The 26828-nt window shown below is 35.8% G+C and overlaps 5 protein-coding genes across 5 annotated transcripts; 2 read left to right on the plus strand and 3 right to left on the minus strand.

Moving 5' to 3' along the window:
- The first annotated feature begins 2345 nt into the window (after positions 1 to 2345).
- Positions 2346 to 3148, plus strand: LOC107638499 (multidrug resistance protein). The gene is made up of 2 exons (XM_016341806.3): positions 2346 to 2778; positions 2858 to 3148. Exons 1-2 carry the CDS (start codon positions 2476 to 2478, stop codon positions 2990 to 2992), a joined length of 438 nt encoding a protein of 145 aa, XP_016197292.1. The 5' UTR covers positions 2346 to 2475; the 3' UTR covers positions 2993 to 3148.
- A 126-nt stretch (positions 3149 to 3274) lies between these two features.
- On the minus strand, positions 3275 to 9531 carry LOC107638501 (MAC/Perforin domain-containing protein). The gene is made up of 8 exons (XM_088485707.1): positions 9183 to 9531; positions 8736 to 9094; positions 7638 to 7876; positions 6783 to 6984; positions 5962 to 6030; positions 5567 to 5753; positions 4764 to 4930; positions 3275 to 4272 (listed from the first exon to the last, which is right to left on the minus strand). Exons 2-8 carry the CDS (start codon positions 8994 to 8996, stop codon positions 3583 to 3585), a joined length of 1815 nt encoding a protein of 604 aa, XP_088341833.1. The 5' UTR covers positions 8997 to 9094; positions 9183 to 9531; the 3' UTR covers positions 3275 to 3582.
- A 4252-nt stretch (positions 9532 to 13783) lies between these two features.
- LOC107638505 (Octicosapeptide/Phox/Bem1p family protein) lies at positions 13784 to 15439 on the plus strand. Its single transcript, XM_088485708.1, has 2 exons — positions 13784 to 14242; positions 14326 to 15439. Exons 1-2 carry the CDS (start codon positions 14035 to 14037, stop codon positions 15249 to 15251), a joined length of 1134 nt encoding a protein of 377 aa, XP_088341834.1. The 5' UTR covers positions 13784 to 14034; the 3' UTR covers positions 15252 to 15439.
- Positions 15440 to 15773: 334 nt separating this feature from the next.
- LOC107638502 (stromal 70 kDa heat shock-related protein, chloroplastic) lies at positions 15774 to 19864 on the minus strand. The gene is made up of 8 exons (XM_016341810.3): positions 18575 to 19864; positions 18191 to 18443; positions 18022 to 18101; positions 17776 to 17918; positions 17574 to 17672; positions 17238 to 17427; positions 16648 to 17046; positions 15774 to 16456 (listed from the first exon to the last, which is right to left on the minus strand). Exons 1-8 carry the CDS (start codon positions 19127 to 19129, stop codon positions 16061 to 16063), a joined length of 2115 nt encoding a protein of 704 aa, XP_016197296.1. The 5' UTR covers positions 19130 to 19864; the 3' UTR covers positions 15774 to 16060.
- A 996-nt stretch (positions 19865 to 20860) lies between these two features.
- On the minus strand, positions 20861 to 26612 carry LOC107638504 (shaggy-related protein kinase kappa). The gene is made up of 13 exons (XM_016341814.3): positions 26312 to 26612; positions 25759 to 26014; positions 25534 to 25626; positions 25360 to 25419; positions 24983 to 25255; positions 24546 to 24620; positions 23635 to 23691; positions 23410 to 23550; positions 23285 to 23335; positions 22773 to 22868; positions 21732 to 21815; positions 21545 to 21647; positions 20861 to 21277 (listed from the first exon to the last, which is right to left on the minus strand). The coding sequence occupies exons 2-13, from the start codon at positions 25903 to 25905 to the stop codon at positions 21189 to 21191; spliced, it is 1269 nt and encodes a 422-aa protein (XP_016197300.1). The 5' UTR covers positions 25906 to 26014; positions 26312 to 26612; the 3' UTR covers positions 20861 to 21188.
- Positions 26613 to 26828: the final 216 nt, after the last annotated feature.

Below are 26828 nucleotides of genomic sequence, written 5' to 3' on the forward strand. Positions count from 1 at the left end.
TTTTTTGTCAAAGGCATCGTTGTCTTTCGAGGTAATTGTCAGGGACTGATTTGGGTTTTATTCTAGTTTTTAATGTGCATATAACATTTTGTCATGCTAAATATCACAAGCTTTCTTTCTTTTTCCTTAAAAGAATTGCTAATGTAATGCACATGTTTCTTTTAGTATAATTAAACTATGGCTTGAAACTAACATTTATGTTAAAAGGTAAACAAATTGAGTTTAAGTTTAACTAAAATTAGTTAAGAAATGAATTTGCACATGCACCCTTTAAACTCTATTTCTAGCTCACAAATGTTTAACATTTTGGATGAGATTTTGTTAAAAAATAGTTTTAGAATGCAGAGCAGACAGCATCATCTTACTTAAAGAATTCAATTATACTATACAGAAGGAAAAAAAAATGAATTTAATTTGATGGGAAAAAGTGAAAGGTTGCTTAAGATGGAGACATATATATTGTTGAATCTTTTCTTTCTTTCTTGAGTGCGCTATCTTGTCATGGGGTCATGGCAGCCCTCACCCTCTTATTCCATCTTTTCTTGAACTCAAACAGTAGCCTACCTCTACATTACTAAATATGTAGATTCAGTGTATCTATCAATTCCATCATGAATAATCTTCTTCTTATTACAATATACTATACATTACTAAATATATGTTCATTCTTTGCATTACTTGAAATTCAAGTAGTACCCAGACTCAGACAATTTAGGACCCCACAACAGATACATATATGTCAACTGAGCAATCATTATTGTTGGTGTATGTCTTCTAAAACCAATTGATTGTTACACACTAATGTGAAAGTGACATGCCTTTCTACTTTTCTTTCCTCATTTTTCTGTTTAAGTTTTTTAGTTACTGATAAATGATAAATAAATAAATATGCCTTTCACATTTCTTAGTATGGTATGATAGTATGATACTTATATATGGTTAATTATCTCTTAATTAATTAAGCAGGTTATTTTATTATTTTACTTAGGCTAAGGTTAAGGCTAATCAAGCATGAGAAATGAAAGTGGTCAACATCATATTCATATTCACATTGCTTTAGTAGCTTTGCTCCTTTTTCCTGTAAACAGCAACAACACACACATTTCTTTCTTGGCTTGAATCATGGCTCCTGCTAGATCTGCCTACTGCTTAGCTGTAACCATGTCCAACTTTTTCTTTTCCTCATTATTTAATCATGAATATAATAGTAACAATAATAATTACTCCTTTTAATTTACTTGTGCTATGCCTGTTTATGTTTGTAGATCATATTAGTATTTTGTAATATGTATTATGCAGCATAGCAGCCTTTTCCTCTTCTTTTTAATCATCAGTGCATGCATCATCTTAATTAATTTTATGAGATTATCAAAGATTCATAATCCAATCTTCATCATTATTACATTTCAATGCTGCTTATTATACATGCTATATGGCTCTAAACATTTCAAATGTATGTATTCAATTATTATCATTATTATTAGATTAATGTTGTTCATCTAAGGAATGTTGTGGTTAGAAATGATGACTTGAACTTGAACTTGACCCCACTAGGCTAGAGGAGCCACTTTACTTATTCATGTGACTTAAAGCCTTGTGTTAAGTGTTAACAACAACAACCTAGATGAGATGACATGAAATGAAATGAAGCATTAAATATAAATATAACAAAAAAAAAACACAACTTTTGGATTTAAAGGCACTTAATGAAAATTCTAGCTGTGGCTCTCTCTGCAGACAGCAAGGCCCATTCTTTCATATTTCTTTAAGTTTGGTTCTTCTGACAAGTCACAAGGTCAGGTTTAGTAGTATATAGTGTATAGTACTCAATAAGTTAGGCATAAGGATTCATGGAAATGGCAACATAAATCCAAAAGTGTATCATAGATCTTTGTCTTTACATATTTTCATATTGCAAAGACAAGTGTGCTTTCCTTTCTTGCCTTAAAAGATGGCTGCTGTCACCCTTAACATATTGGAAAACCATACTTCCCTCTCATCCAAAGGTAAGAAACTTACTCTCTCTTTCTCTCTCTGTCTCTGGTTGGTTTGCATTGTTTCTGTTAACTACTTCTGAATGCTTCTACTCTTAACATATTGTACATTCTCTATTTAATCAATTCCTCTCATCTTTATACCATTTATACACTGGTAGTCTTTTTGTTTTTGAGGTGTTCATACATACTATTTATTATGTCTTTTTTATGACTTGTGTGAATGATATTGGTGAGTCAGATTTATATATTTGGTTTTTTATCTCAGCCGTAGATCAGTATGATGTGTACTTCACAAGTCACTAAATGTGAAAGTGTTGTCTGTTTTTGTTTATCTTTTGTTTCAGGAAAGAATTTCTGATTCAAACCAAGATAGATATGTTTTTCAGAAGCAGCATAGCCTCATCATCTCACAGATATTTGTGGTTGATATAAAAGATAAAAAGAAAAGATTAACACAAGTTAGTTAGTTCAGTGTTCTATGTCTAGGAGCAATTTAAACAGTGAAAAAACAAAGGGATGGAACATATACACAGCATCTGCAGCAGCTCCATCATCATATAGGGGAGTTGATGAAGAAGCAGCAGCAGCAGCTCCATGGAAGGGCTTTGGGACATCCTCCATGAGTGCTATTTCTTTCGGCTTCGTTGCAACCGCCATTTTGATATCAATGTTTGTAATAATGGCCATATTTGAACACTTGTTCAAACCCTCTCCAACCCCACATTCTCATTCTACGGCCGCAACCGCCCCGCCTTGCAAACAGGGAACAAATCCTCAAACTGTAAGTCTCTTTCAACATCTATGCATACAATTTACATGTGAACGTGAATGTGAATGAGAATGAGAATGTGTATGAACAGGTTGAAGCATCTTTGTCAGTGTTGATGCCAGGGCAACAATATCCAACTTACATAGCTCAGCCTGCTCCTCTGCCTTCTTGTCCAAGAGAACAGGCATATTGGCCTTCTCATGATCATAATTTTCTATTTTGTTAGATCCTGCTATCAACTCTATTTATGTATTCTTATCTGTGTTGATTGTATACACAGAGAGATACTAGTATATAGATAGGGTATTTTACTATTTATTTATATATCAATTTGTAAGCCTGAGCCCTTCTTTCATCTAAGTTGGTTTGAAATTCCAATAAATACAGAAGCAAGCACCAATCAAAACACCATGTAATGAAAAAATAGCCACCAACCATGTATCATTGGAACATTGACAATATCTACTGCAATGAAAGGATGAATTAGCGAATCCCATAGTTGTATATATTTTCTCAATGAACTTAGATTCATATATATATATTTTCCGTGTCTACACATTAATTTCTAAAAGTGAATTCATCCAATGGTATTTTTGAGCAAGTCATTCTTGTTGGACTGTGAAAATCTACAATTAAAGCAGAGTGAAAATAGAGTAAGAGGGTAAAGCAGTGGCATTCCTCAAGTAACACAACATTTGTATCCCTACACATCATTTCAATGAACTCCTTGATTACCAAAACCGCCAACTTTGTTGGAGATAACTTCACTTCCCTCCTTGAAAGCGAAGGCCGGGCCCGAACAACAGAAAGAATTAGCTACTGATCATCCAACATTTCTTCATCCGGTAACGATATAGTTAACAAAGAATACCTAACTCTCAGAGAGATCCTGCCCTTCTCAACAGCAAGTCTAGCTCCAGACACAACCCAATAGCCTGGAGTTTCCTGTGGCCCTCTGGTCATCTCGGTTGTGTCGACAAATTTGAGAAGCTTGGGAGCTTGAACAGGAACAGGAGGACCACCCGGATAAACAGCAGAATTTATGTTAACATCTGCGGGTCGTGGAGGTGGCTTCTGAAATGTTGCTGTGAAATGCTGACTAATGAGAGTAGATATCAGTCCAGACTTGGCTCCCAGTCCAGGAGATCCATCCCACTCGGGATGCTTTACTTCTTTAACTCCTAGTACGGTTGCGAATCGAAGTCTCAGAAAGAGTATATTTTTTATGCCATAATTCTCAACTTGGAGTTGTGCTCCGGTTACTATGGAAACTTCATCCTCTGGTTCCACAGGAGAAGTGCACACATGAGAGAAATTCTTCCACTGAACTTTCTCATAGAATCTCTTATCATAGGACTCGCGCCGAAAGTTGCCATTTGGATCATCTTCGAGCTGAAATACTTTTGGAAGAGATGTAAGGTGTTGTAAATGGATTGCCAGACGATTACTCTTTTTACCTTCAAGATAAAGACGAAGACCAGTCACTGGTCTGTTACCTACGTCAACCTGTTATAACATGAAAAGAAATTCTTCTTTTGAGCCCAAAAATTACTGAGTTACCAATATATAATTCAAGTTGAGGATGCATTCAAAGGAACTATCTGGTATAATAAACACCCAGTTTCCACTTGAGGCAAAATAAAACAAAAGAATGTCGAGCACAAACTTCAGAATGTCCAAGTTAGAAAATGCTGTGTTAATGAATGGTAACAATTGAATAATTTAATAGCATAATCTTAAAACATAAACAAGAAAGGATGCATATCTTGTTTAGCAAAACTAACCAAACACAATAATCACTCCATGCTAATAAAGATATAAAACTACTACACATCCTAAAAGTCATTTCACACAGATTTTCCTGTCACACTTTTTATTTTGTTTCCCAGCTAATTGCTAAATAACACCATCCAAAGGGCATGAACGTGGATTTCTTAGGATCAGAGGCACAGCCAAGAAATAGCTAGATGTCCAGGGCCAAGAAGGAAAATGTTTACCTGTGATGTGTTCACATATAGCTTTGGCCCCATGAAGCTAAACTGTAAAGAGGAAAAACTCCGTTGTTTACGTTGTGGACCAAGAGGAAGTTCGCTGAATACAGGAGCCCACTGCCTTGGCAACTGGAATTCCAAGAACTGGTGAAGCTCTTCAATTGGTGGTTTATCTGCAAGAATCAATGTAAAATGAGACACTTTTTTTTCCCATTTATTATAATTCTAGGCAGAATAAAAAACTAAAATAAACACTCAAAAAGCTAGGTAGCATAAAGATTTCTCCACCGGAATATCATTTGGATAGGGGTTTTATGTTAGTTATGTTTTATTCAAAGCCCACCAAATTAAGATCTAAATTCAAGAAAAACTTCAGCATGCAAAGAAATTGAAATACTCCACTTCTGTTCAGGTGGCATGTAATTATTTCTCCCTTACACAACCAGCAAGAAACTAGTAAACATGTTTAAAAACCACACCAAGAGCCAAGAGCATTTGCACTAAAAACGATATCCAGTTAATACAAGAATTATACTTGCAACATCTATAAGAAACACAAAAATACTAAGACAAACATTTCTTATCTTATTTTATTTTTGGAACAAAGAATAATATTAAGACAAGAAGATGAAAGACAAGAAATCCTCCTAAAGAGAAGAATGATACAACGAAAGAAAAAAACTATGACGTAAAATATGAGAAATGCACTCTAGGCCAGGAATATGCACACATTAATGTCTGTGGAGAATAGATGCAGTCATGCGGATATTGAGATATGAAAATGCAACAATAGAACAAAATTTTCTCACATCTTAAATAAAGATTTATGGCATGGCTCAAGAATCCGCTCCCTGGAACTCCATTCAAGAGAGATGTGATTGGAATGAAGGACATTGAGATAACATCAGGCTCTAACTGAACAGTCTGTAACCACTCGTTGTGGGGTAGGCTTCTGTTATCACTTCCACCCCTCCTCTTGCAAGTGAATATTATGTCCTGCTCTAAAAGTAATTTGAGGACAATGTACTAAAATAAGTGTTTGAAACCAGGATAGAACCATATAATACCGAAGAGTAATGATAATATCAAAACTAATCCTAAGGGAGCGTATTTGATACTCTTTGATATAATATGATTCTATCCTTGTTTCTAACAATAACAATAACTGCCAAAAATATTGTCAAGGGTAATGTTCAATGCATACCTCCTTATGCGAATAAGAACTTGATGGACTCATATTAGCGAATGTTAGCCTCTGTTCCCGGATTCCAAACTAAGGGGAGCAAAAAATATATATAAAAGAATATCCATTATGAGGGAAGAATAATACAATGAAATGGAGGATTAAAAAAAAAAAATATATATATATATATATACACACGCGCGCATAGAGACCAACCAAAAGAATAGCTATCCATTTCAATGGGAATTAATTAAATATCCTCCAATTCAAAGTTGTCAAGAGAGAACATCACAAAGAATATCATCAATACAACCAGTTTAACATAATGACTACAACTCACAAACTTAGCAAAAAGTAATAATTTATTTGAGTAATGATACTTAAACAAACAAATACTCCTCACATCCTCCAGCCAAGCCATAGCATAACACCCTGAAGATTTTGAAAGTATCTTTCTTCTATTTAATATTTTTTAATAATCATGATCCATGTGGCAAACCATATGGAAAAAATGCCACAGTACAATGTTAATGCTTTTGCTTTCATATTCTCACTAAAAATATCTTGTGAAATAAAAGAGATCTATTTATTAACAACCTTAGGTTAGAAATTTATATCAGACAAAAGGCAACATGCAGTTTTCTTTCCTTCTTTTTTTTTGGGTGTGCCACCGGGGGGAAGGGGGTGGTTAACCACACCAGTGGAATAATATCTATATTGTGATAGTGCTAAGTTACTACAAAGATCAAAGGTAAAAAGGTAATAGAAAGATGCAAAAAATGACTTCAACTATTCTAATTGTAAACAAATCATGAAAAAAATGCATAAAGTTATTCACAAACCTTTTCATTTGGGAAAACTTGATCTGAAGCAATTGTATATTGGCCAGTAGCATCCATAAATCTCCTATCTGCCATCTCTTTCAGTCTTTTTTGAACATCAGCAGGTTGGAGAGCTGATGAGTGCTGCTGCTTCAAATATATTACATCCTTTCCTCCCATTTTCATTCCAACAACAATATGGGTACCAAAGGTCTCAATAAATCTGTGACATTGCGAATGGAACTAGTTGGCTATTGTTTCAACTTTCAAATGAAAATATAGTTAAAGATAAATAAAAACAATTATCATAATAGAACTAAGTTATTTTTTTGGAGAGTCAGTCCAAGTTGCACCCTGAAGTTAGTCTCAATGTGTAACTTAGAGATTACAAACTAAATGATAAGATGACTACAGATCCAACTCAATCCTAATTTGGTTATAACCATCTATCCATTTATATATTATTGATTTAACTGTAGGTAAACATAAAAAATAGAGACAAATATGCCATCATAAACAAGTCCAATCAAATGAAGCCCACCACCAAAAATGCACAGCTGTATGCATGCATTGACATAGTTTTAGCATTATCACCGAAATATAAATCCCAACACAAATAATTTGGAAACCCCTCGATGGAATTGATAAGGATTTATATCTATTCAGCTACAACTAAATTTCTTTCTATCTTATAGATACATAGAATCTTAATATAATGAAAGCCAAAGGCCCATGAAACCTAAAACCATTAAAAGGTTAAACAATATAATAGGAAGCGATAAAAAATGTCCAAGAGGTCAAAATTAGAATTCAAACAATACCATTTTGTTCGGCATCAAAATTAAAAAAGTTTTACCATTTGAGAGCTTGTTTTACCTTGCTAATTCAGGTGGGTCCCAATATGGTGGTACAGCCTTTTTAACATGATCACAGAGTACTAACTGAGACTTCTCTAATGCAACAGTGTAAAGTGTGATTAACACCCCGTCAAAAGCAAGGGTTTTGGTATGGGCTGCATCTTTCTGCCAACTCCCAGAAAATTCAAACATAGCATTGAAAAGGCCTGACGGAATTTTACCAGTCAAAGATAATTCCCGATTGAACTGCTCTGACATCTGAAAACAATTAAAAGCACACAGATGAGGGGGAGATAACGTATGCAATTCTTAATGATTGAAATTTTGAGACAAATAAACTTTTATATTTTGCTCTGTTCCTTCTTAAAGCACTCAGAAATGCAATTCAAACCATGACCAAAAAAAAAAAAAGAAATTCAATACAACGAAATTTAGAAATCACATAGATTCATAATCCAAAGATGACATACACCGAGTTATATATATGCCACATGATCCAATGAGGGAATATAGTGATATTACATATGACAAGAATTGAACCCCAAGACCTTTTGCATGGACATAGATCAATCTTATCAGTTGAGTGACTACTCACTCGTTGGCTTTGGCCACTAATTGTGAATACACATAAGAAATGAATAATGTCACATTAAAGGGCAACCCAGGGCACAAGCACTCCGCATTAACGCAGGGTCCGGGAAAGGGCCGCATCCAAAGGGTGTAATATACGCAGCCTAACCTGATAATTACATCAATGGCTATTTTCATGGCTTGAACCCCTGACCTTGAGGTCACGCGGAGACAACTCAACTGTTGCTCCAAGGCTCCCCTTCGAATAATGACATATTACAGCACAATTTTTTACCAGTAACGACAATAACATTCTGCAAATCTGAGGCTAGAGTAATAACAATCCTATATTTCAGTTTATTCAAAACTAAAGTTGGTGGTAGTTAAATAGGTTGCTAATTTATTTATTGACCCATCTATCATCTAATATCCATCAGAGAAGGAAAGTTTATTCCAAAGAAGAAACAAAAGGAAAATCTGACTTCCAATAAGCATCCAGAAAATTCATTCAAGCAACAGTTATTTACAGAAAAAAACGAAATTTTACCTGTTGAAAGGACAGAACATCAGACCTGAATCTAGTGCGTTCCCCTTTATCACATTTTATAGATGTGGAAACATTTGGAATTGAAACTCCACCCGGTAAAACCACCTCTCTCACATCAAGTTCATCGATCTCAATTAAACGTGAATTTATGGAATCTCCTTTGCAATACTTGAGCCTTAGATCAGTAGATATATCATAACCACGGCCAATGGACCCAATTGCAATCTCAGCAGCTTTATTAGCTGGAACTTTAAGTGCCATATCTCAGCGCAACGCATCACCTCTCAGTCAAAACCAAATTCCACACTTTAGCATATTCAAGCACACACCACTCAGTTCAACTTCAAAAAAATGGAAACCTGTGACATATGAAACGCACATAAATGTGAGATATGACCAAGTAACCCTAAAAGAAAACCGATAGAATTGAGAGATTCGGTGCCCCACCGATTCCAACACATGCAGCATTCTTAGTCAGAGCTTGTAATTTGCAGCTTCATACGTGCATGAGTACGGTGCTTGAAAGCTTATCACTATTTCTGTGCTTGACCATTAAAGTAGAGGTGGTAAGCTCGATGGCGAATTGGCGTTAAGGAGCAGTAATGCGTGGGATTTCGAAACCCTAACGTAAAGAATGGATTTTGAGTGTGAAATTGAGGGATAGAGGGAGAGAAATGAAACCTATGAGGAGAGAGAGAAGGAGAAGGAGTGAGAAAGCTTGGAGCTTTGGCGTTGGTGTTGGTGTCAACTTTCAAGTTTGAAGTTTCAACATTCAACTGCAGATTTTGTGGACTCAGACAACTTTGAGTTTGTGTCTTAAGTGTAAAAGAATTTTATACAATTAATTAATTAGATAATTAGAATAAATGACTATCTGTATTCATAAAAGATGAAAACACTGAACATATGTACTCATACTAAATCGAAATTAAATTTGTATTCACGCAAGATTCTTGTCGTGTGACAAAAGTACCCTAGGTGGCACTCCAATCTTCCAAAGACAGGTACTTTTGTCACACGGAAGACATCTTGCGTGCGTGAATATAAATTTAGTTTGGATTTAGTGTGTATATATGTCAGTGTTTTCATCTTTCATGAGTATAAATGATAATTTATTCTATTATATTATTAAGAGTAATTTTTTATTTTGTATTACTAATGTTTGAAATTTCAAATATTTATAATTTTAAAGAGGACAAAAAATAATGAAATTGACTTTCTAAATTTTATACAATAATTAAATTAATGTCTCAATTTCATATTTATTAAATTAATTCCTTGATTTTGAACTATCTATGTTGAGTTGTTGACAAATCAACCACATTATTAAATGTCATTAATTAAGCAAGTTAACATGAAAAAAAAAGTGTTTCAATGAAATTGGTTTCTTTTTTCAGGAATAAATTTGATCATGTGATGAAAGCTAATTTAATTGTTAGTTCTATTTACCAAGTAGATTAACAAATATTTTTTCATTTTTATTCACTTTTTTTTTTCTATAAAACCCTTCTATATGTATATATTCTTATCATGTGCTGTGAAACCCCATTGCTATAAAAAGTCATACAATTTGTGTCTTGTTTTTCAATGATTTTTAACCCCACACTATATATGTTAGAACATTGAAACGGTGCACTGCACTATGTGTTTGGATAATTTCCGTCAAAATTAATTTCGCCTTCCAACCTAAGTTTGGGGTTTTAAATGTAGAAGAAAATATTCAAAACCAATTTTACCTTATGCCATTTCGGTGGTACTAGTTTCTTAACATGTTGTACTAAAATTTTAAAAGGTAGTGTGAATAGATTCCATGGCAGTCCACAATGATTTGGTGATTATGGCTTTAAAAAGTTGGGACTTTGGGATCCACCGTCCACGTGTTTAATATAATTTGTAAAAAACAATGAAGAAAAAATATTAGTAAAATAGTAAAAGAAAAAGAGTCAGTTCAAAAAAAATTTATATTAGTGAATGATAATTCTGTAATATACTTTATGAATGATATAGTAAAAAAATAGGTTAATGCAGTATTTTTCAGTAAATAATCCATCAGTATAAGTAATGAAAAAAATATCAGATTATGTAATTAATCTAATTAGTAACTTATTCTTTAAAAAATTTCAACGGTTTATATTAAAAATATAGTAAAACAAAAAATTAAGATTAGAATTAAATTTGTTTTAAATTATTTGTTCATTCTAAATTTTAGTTCTCCAAAAAAAAATAAATTTTTTTATAATAAAAATGAAGTAATATTAATTAATTTGTTAAATTTATTGATTTAGAGGAGTATTATTTGATAAAATGGTAGCTAGCGTCGGCAGTTGAGAATTCACATGAGGACATGTGAGTTCCAGTACCAAGGCTTTTCCTTCATTGCACTCTGATCTTACTGTAACTATGTATCACCACCACACATTATGTAGAGAAACACAAATAATTATCAGGATTTTTTGTTTTTGACTATTATTTTATTATTTATTTAATTTTTTTAATTTAATAATTTAATAATATATTTTATTTTATATTTTTTAAATATTAATAACTAATTAATAATAAAAAATAAATTTTGATGGGCGTGCGTCTAACATTCTTACATTATTCATTCTTATTTCATTGTTTGTTGTTAGTAGTTGTTAGTTACCATAGTAATTTTCGCGAATAAATAATCATTTGTATCCATAAAAGATGAAAACGCTGACATATGTATTCATACTGGATCGAAACTAAACTTGTACTGTACAAGATGCTCTCCGTATGACAAAAATATCCTGTCTTTGGAGGGTTGGAGTACCACGTAGAGTATTTTTGTCACACAAAAAATATCTTACATAGGTACAAGTTTAGTTTCGATCTAATATAAATACATATGTCAATGTTTTTATCTTTTATAGATACAAATAGTCATTTATTCTAATTTTACCTACAATCATAACCCAAATCTATCTCAGCTCATGTTATTATATACACACATGCATCCACACACGTATGCAATTTGAGTCAAGTATTTTCTTCTCAATTGAATTACTGCCCCCACATTCCTCGCTTGCTGTTTCCTATCACTTTCTTTCTTTCTCTCTCTCACAATCACAATGAACAACAACGCTGGGTATTCTAAAATAAGTAGTGCCCACAAATCAAGATCTATAGATTTCTCATCAGCTGCCAATAACGGAGGAGGAGAGAAATTTGGTGTGATATTGGGAAGGACTGGTTCAGTTTCTTCTTCTGGCGGGTTTCTCAAGAAGGCATTCTCAATGAGAAGATCTTCATCGGTTTCAGAGAGGTACTGTAGGATCCATGACCACCATTACGTGGCAATAACATCACCGGAAAGTGATGTTCCGGTGAGGGCAAAGAAGAAGCACAGTTCTGGAAGGGAAGGAAGCAAGATCTTTAAAGCTTGTAAGCGTCTTCTTGGACTCTAGTAGTGCTCTTTTGAAACCTACAGAAATGTTAGAAGAAAAAAAAAAAAAAGAGTCAAAATTTATCTTATTTAGTATTTATTAATTATCGCAACGATTAATAAATTTTAAATAAAATAAGTAATAATTATTTTTGGCTAATTTTTTTTTAGTTAATAAACATTTTCGGAGACGTACCTACAACTTTATTTATCATATAATCATTTCAGTAATGTTAAGTACGTATCTATTTATGTATAATTTTGGCAAACTGCGTATTTTATTGCTTTCTTTAGGAAAAAGTAGATTTACGACGACTTTCATTTAAACCTGCGCTCAATAAATAATTTTGATTTGCCGATAGTTTGTTAAAAGGTACATTTGGTAAAATTGAAAGGAATTATTAAGAAAAGAAGATGTATGTTAAGTATTAAACTACTTTTTCACCTTAGCGTATGACAACAATAAAGACGTCTCATGATCCACAAATTCAGCTTCTCAGACTCTGATTGGGCCGGATGTCGTGACACTCGGCGATTTAACAGAAGCAGAATATCGTGTACTTGCCAACATAAGTTGTGAACTTCAATGAATATTAAATGTGTTACAATTTTTACGCATCTTTCCTATCCGCCCACCAGTTTTATATTGTGATAATCAAAGTGCGCTCTTCATATTGCTGCTAACCCGATTTTTCATGAACGGACCAAATATTTAGAGGTTGATTGTCACTTGGTTCGACAAAAATTTAGTCTTTATTGTTGTCATGGCTAAGGTGGAAGAGTGGTTTAATATTAAGAATTTTAATTTGTATGTATGAATAAATATTGTTATGGTAGCATATTATTCAAGCAACACCTGCTGCTGCCATGTGCTGTTAAGGCACGTGTGCTCTGTCTTAATCACTCAAGACATAGTAATATTAATCAAATACCTATGTAATTTTTATTTATATTATATATAATAGAAATGGGAGAAATGTTGATGTATATTTTTTCTTAAAATAAACAATTTGTCACCGTGTTAATTAATTTTATATTTAATTATAAAAAATAAATTAATAAATAAATGAATGCCTAGTAATAATAATAACAATAATGTTATTTATGTATATCTAAACTGGTATGTTCATTTGATAAATTTAAATAAATATTACTACTGATATAACAAATAATACTAGGGAGATGATAATTAAAAATTACTAATTAAATTATTTAACACAATATATGTGCAACATTTTAATTATGGATAGCTAATATAGAATTATAGATGTATAAATAATAGGCTATTCCAGTCTCTATTTGTGAGAGTAATCAATTTGGGTGGGCCAAATAATTATTCGAATTTTATTTGTGCATGTAATAATTTAGGTGAAAATTCAGGTACAGTCAACTTCACGTGAAGTTGATAGTTAAAAGCCGTTAGATAGTTTAACTGATTTGACTAATTTTTCATCTAACGACTTTCAACTATCAACTTCACGTAAAGTCGACTGCACCTGAGTTTCTACCAATAATTTATTGATTGATAATAAATTCTTAAATAAAGTTTAGATTAATCTTTTATCATATTGGATTAAAAAATATTGTGAAAAAAAAAAAAGGATAATGCAAGAGAGATATTCAAATTGAATTCCCTCACAAAAAAAGGATTGAGCGGTTGATGAAAACGCGAATATAGGAGCAGCGAATAACTGCCTCAAATCGAACACCCTCAATTAGAAACTTGCTTCTTATTCCCAAATCGAATCATTCTTCTTTCTCCGTTTTCATTCCACTTTCTTTTCGTCTTTTGATTTCTTCCATTCTCCAAATCAAATCGATTCCACTGCGTTTTCCAAAGCACGCGCACAATTGATTGTTTGGTTAATATACTGAGAGAAGGAACAATCGACCATGGCGGGAGAAGGAGGCGATGTTAGCGTTGCTAACGGCGCTGATGAAACAGCAAACCCGGAATCCGCAGCCTCCTCTCCAAAGAGCAAGGTCAAGTTCATGTGCAGCCATGGTGGCAAGGTTCTTCCCCGTCCCTCCGATGGCCTCCTCAAGTACGTCGGCGGCGAGACTCGCGTCGTTTCTGTCCCTAGGAACGTCACTTTCTACGGTGAGAACACTTGATTCACGAAATCCCAAAATTCCGTGGAATAGGAAAACCTAACATATGTCACGCTTGTTTGTTTCTTTTAGAGTTGATGAAGAAGCTGCATGGAATGATCGAAGGAGGAGAAAGCATGGTGCTAAAGTATCAGCTGGTGCCGGAAGATCTGGACACACTGGTATCGGTGAGGAACGACGAGGATCTAAAGCATATGATTGACGAGCATGACCGTCACGAAGTTGGAGGAGCTCCCATGCTGCGGACATTCATGTGCCCGTTGAAGCCGCTTTTGGTGGTGGACAAAGATAACCAAGGAACATCAGGGACTGAGCCCTACCCCTTGGAGCAGCGCTACATTGATGCCATTAACGGCTTCCAGCGCATAAGCCCAAGGTCAAGGCCTAGTCCAATTAGGGCTGCATTCAACGCCCCCTCTGCCTGTTCATCCCCCAAATCCAACTCCCCAGACGGTCACACTACGGATCTGGTCCACGAATCGCCGCCCTTCCACGGCCACATTCTCGGTCTAGGCCGCCGTAGCACCATGCATAGAGTGCACAGCTCTCCCAGCATTTCTAGCCTAAGCAACCTTCACAGCCTTGCCTTTCAACAGCACGAACACCATAACCATTATCACAATCATTCTCCGAGCCACCAGAGCCCGTGCCAGAGTCAGAACCAGGGCCAGAGCCAGGGTCAGGGCCAGGGCCAGAACCAAGGTCACCATCCTCCTGCTCATCTGCCTGCTTCTTATCAAAGAACCGGGCCACAAGATCAATTAGTTGGGATGGGAAGGCCGCCGCCGCTTTTGGCGCTGAGGAGGTCGGATATGGGTAGCCGGAGTGCAAATAGTAGTAGTAGTACTTTCAACTATTATTATCCGGCTACTAATAATAATAATTGCAGACCCCCAAAAGGGTACGGATACTACGATGAATCTCCAGCATACGGTGGTGGCATGGGTGAAAGAGTTGGTAGTGTGCCTCAGAGTCCTAGAAACTCTATTTGGGAATAACTAAAGCCAAGTCTGTACAGTTTCCTCCCTTGTTCTTGTGTAAAGGCTTTTCATTTCATTTTTCTATTGTTTTATTTATAGGAAGACAACCTAAGCTAGAAGGAATTTTTGCTGGGGAACGTTAATTGTAAATACAGCTTTGTTTTCTGCAGTACAATATTAATTTCATTTGTAAATACATCTAAGCAGTAGTTCACCATATTTTATTCTCTCTAGATTCCCTTCCCTAATCAAACAGGGTCTTTTAACCGTAAAGGGCGCACATACGCTCTGCGGAGGAACAGAGCAAAACACCACCGTGGCACCATCACTCCACTCTCAATTCAAACCCAGCACATGATTACATGAACCATGATAACCTTTAGTTGTGAAGATCGCTGAAAACCAAAACAGGTTTCAACCGTTACACCCAAAACAAAAGCTCGTTTTTACATATACAATTAAACCCGCAAGCTAATCGTGTTACATTACAGCATACTGAATAGACACTATCATTCAACAATACCAAGGAAGGCAACGAAATGAAATAAAAATCTATTATTTATCTAATCTTGAATCAACAAGGAATTTTTACGACATTTTCGGCCTGTAAATACCATAAATTTTTTTGGTGACTGTAAATACCATCCTCGAAACTGTATTTCATAGCCAAAATTTCCAAGAGGTACAACGCGAACTATCAATGAGAACCTATAAAAACCCGTGTCTAACTTTAAATTGAAACAGACACCCACTCTTCCATTGACAAAAATCACTACAAATTCAGCACCAAAAATAAAAAAAAGCTATTGGATAATCCGTCTTACTCCTCACTTAGAGTCTGTAAAATCAGCATCGATCACATCTCCATCTGTTCCCTTGCCCGATGATTCTGTGGGGCCACCAGATTCAGGTGCAGCAGGGCCTGCGCCTGCAGCTCCTGGCTGGTTGTATAGGGACTGGCCAAGTTGCATAACTTCCTGGTTGAGAGCAGCCATGGCATCCTTAATGGCCTGGGTTGAACCACCCGAAATTGCATCTTTAAGCTCTCCCAATTTTGCTTCAACCTTCTCCTTCACGGGGCCAGGAACCTTGTCTCCAAGCTCTTTCAACTGCTTCTCAGTCTGGTACACAACTGAATCCGCCTGGTTCTTGGTGTCAATAGCATCTCTCTTCTCTTTGTCCTCCTTTGCAAATTTCTCCGCTTCCTTTACCATCCTATCTACCTGCATTACATTACATTCAAGCCATGTCATTCAACCTTCTAACTTATAATTAATGTTATCTTAATATTGGAAAGTTTTTCATTTTTTAAAAAGATTAAAAAAAAACCCAAAAAGAGGAGGTTGGCAAATGGCAACAATACCAAAAGGATAAATTCAGTTCCATTTGTAGTTCAAATATGTAATTAATTTACCTCGTCATTAGGCAAGGTGCTAGCACCAGTAATTGTAATATCTTGTTTCTTGCCTGTGCCCTTGTCTATCGCAGTAACTGAGAGAATACCATTGGCATCAATGTCGAATTTGACTTCAATCTGAGGAACCCCACGAGGTGCAGGAGGGATACCATCCAAACGGAAGCTACCAAGAGATTTATTGTCCCTGACAAATTCTCTCTCGCCCTGAAGCACATTGATCTCCACACTGGTCTGTCCATCAGCAGCTGTTGAGAAGACCTCTGATTTCGAGGTGGGAAGAGTAGTGTTTCTTGGGATAATCTTTGTCATTACACCACCAAGAGTTTCTAGACCCAAAGACAATGGTGTAACATCCAACAAAACAATGTCACTGACATCACCAGCCAAGACACCAGCCTAACATAAATTGAAAAATTCAGAAGACATCAGTCAGAATCTAGCCAACATGGTACCCAGAAAACAATTATCATGCATAACACATAATTCTTGCACCAAACCCACCCCGAAAACTAAAAATAAAAAGAATCAACCTCCCAACCAAAAATAATCAAGTTGAAAATTTTCTCAAGAAAACAGCAAGATCCAACCTGAACTGCAGCACCAAGGGCAACCACTTCATCTGGATTGACAGTGACATTTGGGTCCTTCCCAGTCATCTTCTTTACAAGCTCCTGGACAGCAGGGATACGTGTTGATCCACCCACAAGAATCACCTCATCAATATCCTTAATATTGAGCTTTGCATCTCTCAATGAATTTTCAACTGGGGTCTTTAGCCTGTCACAGAATTCATGCAAGTATCATCATTATACAAGATTATACATCATTATACATGATACATGAGTATTTTTGCTGCATTTTAGATATGGAGCATCAAGAAGGTTTGTCATTTTGGGGGGAAAAAAGGATTTAGCTATCATTACCTATCAAGAAGATCTGAACATAATTCTTCAAATTTAGCCCTTGTAAGGGTGGTCTCAATATGCTTGGGGCCATCTGCTGTAGCGGTTATGAACGGCAAACTGAAAACATACGAATCAATATCTCAGTTTTAACAAAGCAAGGAAAGCACATTCAAAAAACTATTAGCTTGGCTGGAGACTGCTCCGAGAAGAAGTAAAATACCTGATGTTTGTTTGGGTCAATGACGAGAGCTCCATTTTTGCTTTTTCAGCTGTCTCAGTAAGGCGCTGAAGAGCTTGTTTATCTTTCAAAAGATCAATACCTTCATCCCTCTTGAAGTTTCCAGCCAACCAATCGACAATTCTCTGCAGCCACACGATAATAACATGAAACATTTAGATATAATACATTATACAGAACAAAAAAACAATAACTTATCATGCTAAAATAGAATGGAAGAATTCCAACCTTATCAAAGTCATCACCACCCAAGTGTGTATCTCCAGAAGTAGACAACACTTCAAACACTCCATCACCAACCTCAAGCACTGAACCAGAGTAAAAAACAAATGAATACAGGTATCAACACAACTATTTTAACAAACAAGGGACACCAGAATTGTGTTGTTTTCCATACCCGAGACATCAAAAGTACCACCGCCAAGGTCAAACACAAGGATTGTTTCATTATTCTTCTTTTCAAATCCATAGGCAAGGGAGGCAGCAGTTGGTTCATTTATGATACGAAGAACTTCCAAACCAGCAATCCGACCAGCATCCTTTGTAGCAGTCCTTTGAGAATCGTTGAAGTAAGCAGGCACAGTGACCACGGCCTTTGTTACTTTGTCATTCAAAAACTTTGAAGCATCATCCACAAGCTTCCTCAAAACCTAACACCCAAAAAATGCCCCAAAATCACTCACGGAACATGAACCCTATTCTATGGCATGCAACACTATCAGCACAAATTGAAGAAAATAGACAAAAAAAAAAAAAAGAATCGAAGAGGAACAATGAAAACCTGAGCGGAAATCTCTTCGGCGGCGAACTGCTTGCCGATGGCGGGGCAGTCGAGTTTGACATTGCCGTTCTCATCCCTAATGACTTTGTAGGAGACCTGCTTGGACTCCTCGTCCACCTCCGACATCTTCCTTCCGATAAACCTCTTAACGGAGAAGAAGGTGTTCTCCGGGTTCACCACCGCCTGCCGCTTCGCAATCTGGCCAACCAGCCTGTCGCCGGTCTTGGTGTAGGCAACGACGGAAGGGGTAGTCCTCTGACCCTCGGCGTTAGTGATGATGGTGGGCTTGCCTCCTTCCATGGCAGCCACGGCGGAGTTGGTGGTTCCCAAATCGATGCCGACGACCTTCTCATTGACGACTCTGAGAGGACCAACGTTGTAACCTCTGCGAGCGGCGGTGCTCCTGAGCTTGAGGAACGCGGAGCGCGGGAACGATGAGGAGCTGAGCCTCTGGCCGAGGAACACCGTCCGGTGACTATTTTGCTTCTTGAGGGAGGCACTGCCGGCGAAGGATGGAGTTCCGAGACCGTGTATCTGGGCGCTTGAAGAAGCCATTTCTATGGGAAATCCCTAACCCGAACCCTAATCTAATTCTTCGAAGAGAAAGAGACACACAGGATTTGGTGGAAGAGAAATGGATAGAAGATAGAGCAGCAACAAGCAGCAACCTGGAATGAGGAAGGGTTTGGGTTTTTGACGAGAGGATGAGGGTTATGCGTGCTGCCACGTGTACCTATTCTAGAATCATCCTATGCTTGCCCGTTGGATTTTCGGGGCTCCATTTTCCCTATGTTTTGACCCGGCGAGGCTGGTGGGTAGGTTAGGTTCTTCATCCATGATCCATTCATACTTCGTTAATTGAACTGACTTTTAGCATAGTCATTTTGACTTTCTAAAGTATTTAGATTTTTATAAAATTATAAAATGATTTAAAAAAACATACTATTTAACAAAATAATCTAAATATTCAATCAACACTGGGTTATACAGTTTAGTACAATCAGATGACCATATAAAAAGATCTTTTATAGCAAAAAAAAAAATAAAAACCTTATTTATATACTATTTCAATTTTCGGACTTCCTAGAACGGGATCTGTCTAAAGAAATAGGATGATTCTAGTAGCTTATATTCATCACGCACACCTTAGTAGTAGAATTCTCGGGAAGCCACATGAACGATGTGGTGAGGTGAACAAATTGACAGGCAGATTGCCAGGCCTTGGCAATTGGCATAAGTCCTTATCATTGTTGTAATGTAGTGAAATACCCTTCTCTTTTTCTCTTTGATAAACTTTGTATTTGCATCTTAGTATATATTAAGGCTTATAAAATTCTATTCGAATATAGACGAGGATGTCTTGTTTGGCGAGGCTAACAAGTTGTGTAGCGTGCGCTCTCTTTACTGCACAAATTGTTCTCTAACTTCAACTTACGTAATGATGCATACACCTACATTTCTTTCTGACCTTGTTAGTAAATTAAATTTCCATTTCCTAAAATAATTGACCTACTACCATATGCTAATTTTTAGCTGAACATAAGAAGGGAGAGACTTGTTATGCAAAATTAAAAGCTGCATAATTAACCAATTGACCTTGAATTTGAGCAAGCTAGTGACCAACTCCTTTTGTGAATGAATGATGAAAAAAGGGGTCTCCAACAGGCAACAGCAACAACGTACGTGCCTCTTGGCGATCACTTCTTTCTTTTTGAAGTTTCGGTCCCTTCCTTACTGGTTTATCAACTTAGTTTTCAGCCCTTACATTGTATTATTAAGTTGTAACCGCCTCGGATCGGATAGATTATTTACTTCCGTAAGTATTATTATAAAGCAAAGCAAAACGGAATTAATGGAACCATGATCATGCCCTCTCTTAACCTTCCATTGTGAAGGCAACATACTAGCACCACTTAAAATAGCCATTTCAATAATACAATGGACATGTATTTGAAAATGCTGAAAATTTTAGTTTTAATATTTTTTATTTGTAAAATTGTTTTCTAAAGTAATTAATTTGTTTGAATACAAAAGTAATTTTCAAATAATCTATTGTATTTAGAATATAAGCATGTACTTCTGTGTTTGGGTTTTGTTTGGGGGGGGGGGGGGGGGGAGATTCTCAAACACAAGCCTGCATGTTTAAATGTTAGTCTATAGTTTATAGCACCAAAAGCGAATTCCGAAACACTATGCAAACCCATAAAATAAATTAAGAAAGAAAAACTAAAATAAAAACATAAAAAAATCATAAGCAGCTAATGACTCGCCATTCATACAAAATTATATAAAGACCATCATTTTATATGCATACCATCATGCTTCATCCTGTGCCAGGCACCAAACAGGGCCTAAAATAGTCGGAGCACCTGTATTGTATTGAGATTTTTATACGCAAAACATTCTCTAAAGCAAGAAGAGAAAAGAACCCTCCTCCGACAAGAAATTTAAAACGTTCAACTTTATATATGATATATTATATTATCATATAATAATATAAGGGTAATCCTAGGAATTTTCTGTGGCATTAATCTTTGTTTTTTCTCAGATGCACCCGATAATTTACAGCCTGCTAGAGTGCTAGTACTGGGGAGAAAAAAGGAAAAATAACTTGCTAGTTGTGCAATGCCATGAACAAGTTCTGCTTACGAGCATGCTCTGGAATAAGCCGACTGATGACGTCAGGTGGTATCCCTGAAAGTTCTGCAAGGATCAATACGAAGTCAGTAAGGTCGGGGCCATGCAACACAAACAAAATTTGAAAGAATCCCCCATGAGAGGAAAAACAAAAAGGTTTACTATAGAATAATAAAACAAAAAATCTTTACTTGTACCATAAACAATTCCTCAATGATCCAACCCCGATTTTTTATTCCTCAATAGATTACTATGATCACATTGATGTTGAGTTATCGTTTAGAATTTCAAAACTAGATTGTGTTGATCGATATTGTAGGTACCTTAACTTACCCTGAGGCTTAAAATTAAACAGAGGTGGAAGTGGGCGACCATTAGGAAGCCGGGTGTTAGGGTCCCTCAACTCATCGAAGAAGGGATGAATGCAAGCTTCCAACTGCAGTGCCATAATATGGACCAAATAATTCAATTGAAGACGAAAATAGAAAACAAGAACAAGAAATGGAGAGTCCAAACTTACAGCAGTGCATCGCAGATTGGGAGAGTACTGAAAAAATCTACAGACAAGGTCTACTGCTTCTGGGGGTAAACGTTTTTGAAAGACCTGTAAATTATGATATCATTAGTTCATTACTAAATACTCCATGCAAATAAGATTCCTTTTAACTACTGTAAGTTTTACCAATACTCTTGCATATGCTCAAATTGAATAGCTACACACCAAACCACATTACAGCTCTAAGAATATAGATATAGATTCAACCCTGACATTAATGTATATTCCTTGATCTATGATGTCTGAATATGTCACAACCAACTACAGGAAACCACAATTAAGAAGCATATAACAATTTTTAACATCTAGCACTGTTGTACACTTCAAGCATCTCTGAAAGTGACTAGAGAGCATCAATATAGTCCAAAATTGACCCTAATCTAGTATTATCTCACATGGTCCTTGATATTAATCAAGGCTGATCCAACCGTATCCATATCAGGTCAATAGCCCCGTGCAGCCACATATCAAACTCAGAGAGAAGACAGATCCTAAATTGACAGACAACTCTATCTAGTGCCATAATAACTCAGGACGATAATGATTTTGATCATACTACAACACGTGCAATTAGACTAGAAGATGGTGTACCCATACATGGATCAAATAAAGAATAAGCGGTGAAGATAGCACTGCAAAAATGTAAGGAAAGCAGAGACCAAGTCCTGACCATCAGTACCAAGTCACTACTGGCTTCAAAATATTTTTCTTGTTTCAAAATGTAATAGAGTATAGCTGATTATTCTATTTTATCTTTTGAAAGATTCCCCTAATTAGGGAAGATATCCAGTGAAAAAGCATGCAAATGTTTTCAAAAGAAACATGCCGCCGAAATGTAACTTGGAGGAAGTATCTAGTACAGGTAAATGGTAAACTGTGGCCAAAATCTAGCTAATCCAGGCAAACCATTAGCATTAACATACTGAACCTTGATCCCAAATTACCAAACGCATTCACACTTTTACAGTGTATTAAGAATGAAAGTAAAGCACATAGAGCCTGTACCTTGTGCCATGGATGAGGTTTTATCTGTGGAAACTTAAATTCAGTATAATTTGGGTTCATGCATTTTATCTCCTCCCTTGTTGGAGTTCCCAAAACCTGAAATTAAAAGTAAATAAATAAAATCAGGACTCCTTTCGGGATTAGTGAAAAAGGAATGCTATTTCATTAGAATAATAACAGAACTAGGGAAATCTATTTGTAAAGAAATTGCTGTATCTCACTTGATTGAAGAAAGAGATAATAAACCACACACGAAAAGCATTTATACAAGCAAGACTGGAAATCTTTGCACACAAAAAAAAACCTTAGATTTCCCTTTCCTTGAGCCAGGAAATATAGCAAAATCCATGGAATAAACCCACAACATATATAATTTCTAGCAGAATCAACTGACCTGAACTTTACAAAAATTACAAACAAAATATTTCATAATCACTAAATATTCAAGGATTACAAAATTCTATGACAGACAAATCCAAATTATCCTTACAAAACGCATCGGCAATCCTCACCTTGATGATTTCAACAAGTTGATCGACTCCACTCTCTCCAGGAAACAAAGGCTGCAATATAAGTTGAGCTTCAGGGAAGAAATGCAAAAATGAGGAAAGACCTATTTATTCAAGCATCAAATTACCTGTCCAAGAAGTAATTCAGCCATTACACAACCAGTTGACCATATATCTATTGCGGTTGTATATTCAGTGGCACCAAAGATAAGTTCTGGAGCACGATAGTATCTTGAACAGATGTAAGAAACATTAGGTTCTCCTTTCACCTGATGAATTGAAACATGGAGGAAGCTTGAGTAAAAACGAAAAAACCTCTATCTACAATCAGTGTACTAAGCACAAAATCTTACCAACACTTTAGCACTTCCAAAATCACATAGTTTCAGCTGATGAGTGTGTGGGTTCACCTGACACAAGTAATGTTTATCTGAGTACGACAAATAGTAACTAATGCCATCATAAGTATACCAGACAAAGATCCTACCATCTTTGTGTTAAATTAAGCATAACTTAAATTCACAAGTATTACTAAAAGGCAATGAGGCCTACATGTTCAAGAAACACGACAGTCCACTTAGGATAAAATGAAGTCTGGCATTTTCATATAGAGCAACAGGAAGAAGTATTTGATTATACTAAAACACTCCTAGTTTCCAGCATTGACAAAACTATACATTAAACAATCACCACAAGCTAAAATGAGAAGTTCAAGAGTGCACCCAATGATTAAAGAGAAATACAACTGGAAAGTAGTTTTAAAAGCAAGTCACCTTTAGTTGCTATGCACAGAAATAGACATTTGAGGATATAGGAATAAGTAGGTGTATAAAATTTTCAACAAATATAAGATGAAAATTGATTTAACAAAATAAGTTTTTCTTGATGAAAATCTTATGTTAACTATTTGTTTGTGAACATAAAATGCTAGTTGCAATTCAGAAATATTTCCTTTCAATGTGGATTTATATAGATTTTGAGTGCATTAAAAATTTTTTTACTTCTAAATTAGAATCCAAATAAAAGATTGTAATAAGCCTAAGTTTAGATAACATTAGTTAGTAAATATGTGTGAAATTTTTGGAAGGAGGGGCCAAATTAAGAAAATACAAAAGATGTTGCAGTAATTGCAAAATTAACAAATAATTGCATAAGTTTGGTGGTGGCTACAGCCATCCATAGAATACAAGAGGCTCCACCTCGGAGCAAGCCCATTATGACTTCCAGGTAACAAACAAATCAACTACTCAAAGCAATGTCTTACAAGTAAGTTCTGAGGTTTGATGTCACGGTGACATATACCAATGCAATTATGTATATAAGCAAGGGCCCTGCAAATCTGCAGCCAAAACCGAAGATGGGAAAAATATCAACAGACATTAAAAGAAAAATAACATAATTCTTTAATTTTTCTGTTCCTCTGAAAGACTATCACAAATACAACTTGAAAAATCCATATTATCTAAGAATCTATTAAACTAAAATTCTTCAAATAGATAAATCAAAAAACGAGAAACTCATTATTAAGGGGGAAAAATAGGCAGGAATTAAAAAAAACTAGTTAGTTGAGCTCTTCAAAGGCCAATCACATATTATCATCGAATTATTATTTGTGGTAGTTCAGGGATAGGATCCTCTCTGCCACTTTTATTTGAGTATCTAGCTACCATTTCCAGATACAAAGATAAGCAAACTACTTACCTGATAGGTATAAAGCTTTACATATACTAAAGGCATTCGCTGATTCATTCGGCTATAGTTCCTTGCAATACGATTCACAGTTTCAGGAACATATTCAAGTACAAGATTCAAGTAAACTTCTTCTTTGTCAGTCGTTGAATAGAAACAATGCCTAAGGGCCACAATATTTGGATGGTCCAGCATCTGCATTATCTGTAGTTCTCTATTCTTGTAGCGCTTATCCTGGAGAACCTTCTTGATGGCTACAATCTCTCCGGTTTCTCTACATTTTGCCTGATAAAAGTGTTAATAGAATTCAAAAACTGACAGTATGTCATGTATTAACAGCACAACAATTACAAAAGACATCCAAAGAAAAATGAGTGGTTCTGCCTCACTTGAAAAACAACACCAAAAGAGCCTGTGCCGACAACGTGTTCCGCAATATAGCTAATATTCTGTTAGAGAATGATCAATGACCAGTAACCAAAGGAGAAATTGTTAGTGATAGAATGTTTCTCATTCACATTATCAAGGTTTTTCCAATACCAATTGACCAAGAAATATTTTACCTGCCTAGATTGACCATTTCGGCCACCGATGCTGGTTCTAATCACATGTCCAGTTTCAGCACCCACACCATCAATGATGTCCGGCTCACTATCCTGGAATGCACAAACACAATGGCAACTTACTATGATGGCCACAAAATCAAAAGGCTCCAACATTTCAATTTCAAGTTCAAATTCAAATTCAAATTCAAAAGTCACAAAACAAAAATGAAGATTGCTACTTACTCTGTCTTCTTCATGGTCAGCTTTGTCCCTCAATCTCATCTCAAGCATCTCTCTCCCGAGCCAATCAACTGAACTAGAAGAACCCCTGAAGCCATTAACAGACCTGGAACTGCCAACACCACCATTTCCAAGGCTAGCCGACGCCATGAGTGAGTGCCTTCCTTCCTTCCAAGAGTACCACAAAATGCCACTATTTTCTGCCTTCTAAGTTCTCTTCTCTCTTGTTTCCGAAATCGAAGCACTGTTCACCCGGTAACTGTAACCAAAACCATAACCATAACCGTAACCGTAACAGTAACTGTAAGTGTAACAGCTTCAACGGAAATCATACCAAGTTAACTAGCAGCGACATTGATAATTAGATTTGGTCAGATCTAATCCCTTGAAAGACAAAAACCGGATATAGTAATAAGCAGGGGACAAAAAGGAAAGTAGCAAAAATAGTAGAAAACAACAAAATCGATCAACAATGAAAAGATCCATCAAATCCGAACACAAAAGATAGAAACTAAAGAGAATCGCGCTTGGTTGTGTGAGAGTGAGATTGATTAACCTGAAAGCTTCTGTGACGAGAATCGGAGCAGTGCACTTTCATTTTACTGACGATTCTTCAATTTGTGACTATCAGTTATTCCCTTAACTTCGAACAATGGATCGGGCTTCCGACAAAGTGAAGCGATCGCCGGCTATCGGAAAAAGGAAGAAGAAAATTCCCTCCACTTTCAGCTCCAACTCTCTTCACTTTCTCTCTCTTCTTCTTCTTCTGCGAGAGTTTGGTTCGGTGTGTCGCTGTTTTGTATTTTCCTTTTCTCTCTTATTCTTCGCTCTGCGGATAACAAAATCCAATAAATCATGAGTAATCATGGTCAAATTAATCCTCAATTTTTTTTTAATTTTAATTAAATTAAATTTTTAAAAATTTTAAGTTAATTATGTTATTTTTTCGTTTTTTTTTTACTGTCGAAAATTTGTTTATATAATAACACAACAAGAGATTGCGGGTTTGAGTCTCTTATCTTTTCAAATTTTGCCAATGAGTAATAGCTCAAATGGCATAGTCTCCCCATACT

Source organism: Arachis ipaensis, chromosome B4 (assembly GCF_059453495.1).
Source record: "Arachis ipaensis isolate K30076 ecotype BB chromosome B4, ASM5945349v1, whole genome shotgun sequence".
Taxonomy (NCBI): Eukaryota; Viridiplantae; Streptophyta; class Magnoliopsida; order Fabales; family Fabaceae; genus Arachis; species Arachis ipaensis.

Bases quoted from the DNA above. Each gene is read 5' to 3' on its own strand.
- LOC107638499 (XM_016341806.3), top strand. From the start codon at position 2,476: ATGTCTAGGAGCAATTTAAACAGTGAAAAAACAAAGGGATGGAACATA. The intron at 2,779-2,857 runs GTAAGTCTCTTT...GTGTATGAACAG, and splicing joins AGGGAACAAATCCTCAAACT to GTTGAAGCATCTTTGTCAGT.
- LOC107638501 (XM_088485707.1), bottom strand. From the start codon at position 8,996: ATGGCACTTAAAGTTCCAGCTAATAAAGCTGCTGAGATTGCAATTGGG. The intron at 6,985-7,637 runs GTAAAACAAGCT...GCAATGTCACAG, and splicing joins GACCCACCTGAATTAGCAAG to ATTTATTGAGACCTTTGGTA. The intron at 5,754-5,961 runs GTATGCATTGAA...CTTTTAGAGCAG, and splicing joins GTTCTTATTCGCATAAGGAG to GACATAATATTCACTTGCAA.
- LOC107638505 (XM_088485708.1), top strand. From the start codon at position 14,035: ATGGCGGGAGAAGGAGGCGATGTTAGCGTTGCTAACGGCGCTGATGAA. The intron at 14,243-14,325 runs GTGAGAACACTT...TGTTTCTTTTAG, and splicing joins TAGGAACGTCACTTTCTACG to AGTTGATGAAGAAGCTGCAT.
- LOC107638502 (XM_016341810.3), bottom strand. From the start codon at position 19,129: ATGGCTTCTTCAAGCGCCCAGATACACGGTCTCGGAACTCCATCCTTC. The intron at 17,919-18,021 runs GTTGGAATTCTT...GTGTGGCTGCAG, and splicing joins GTGGTGATGACTTTGATAAG to AGAATTGTCGATTGGTTGGC. The intron at 17,047-17,237 runs GTTGGATCTTGC...AATTTATGTTAG, and splicing joins CCCTTGGTGCTGCAGTTCAG to GCTGGTGTCTTGGCTGGTGA.
- LOC107638504 (XM_016341814.3), bottom strand. From the start codon at position 25,905: ATGGCGTCGGCTAGCCTTGGAAATGGTGGTGTTGGCAGTTCCAGGTCT. The intron at 23,692-24,545 runs GTAAGACATTGC...TACTTGTGTCAG, and splicing joins TCAAACCTCAGAACTTACTT to GTGAACCCACACACTCATCA. The intron at 22,869-23,284 runs GTGAGGATTGCC...TTTTAATTTCAG, and splicing joins AACTTGTTGAAATCATCAAG to GTTTTGGGAACTCCAACAAG.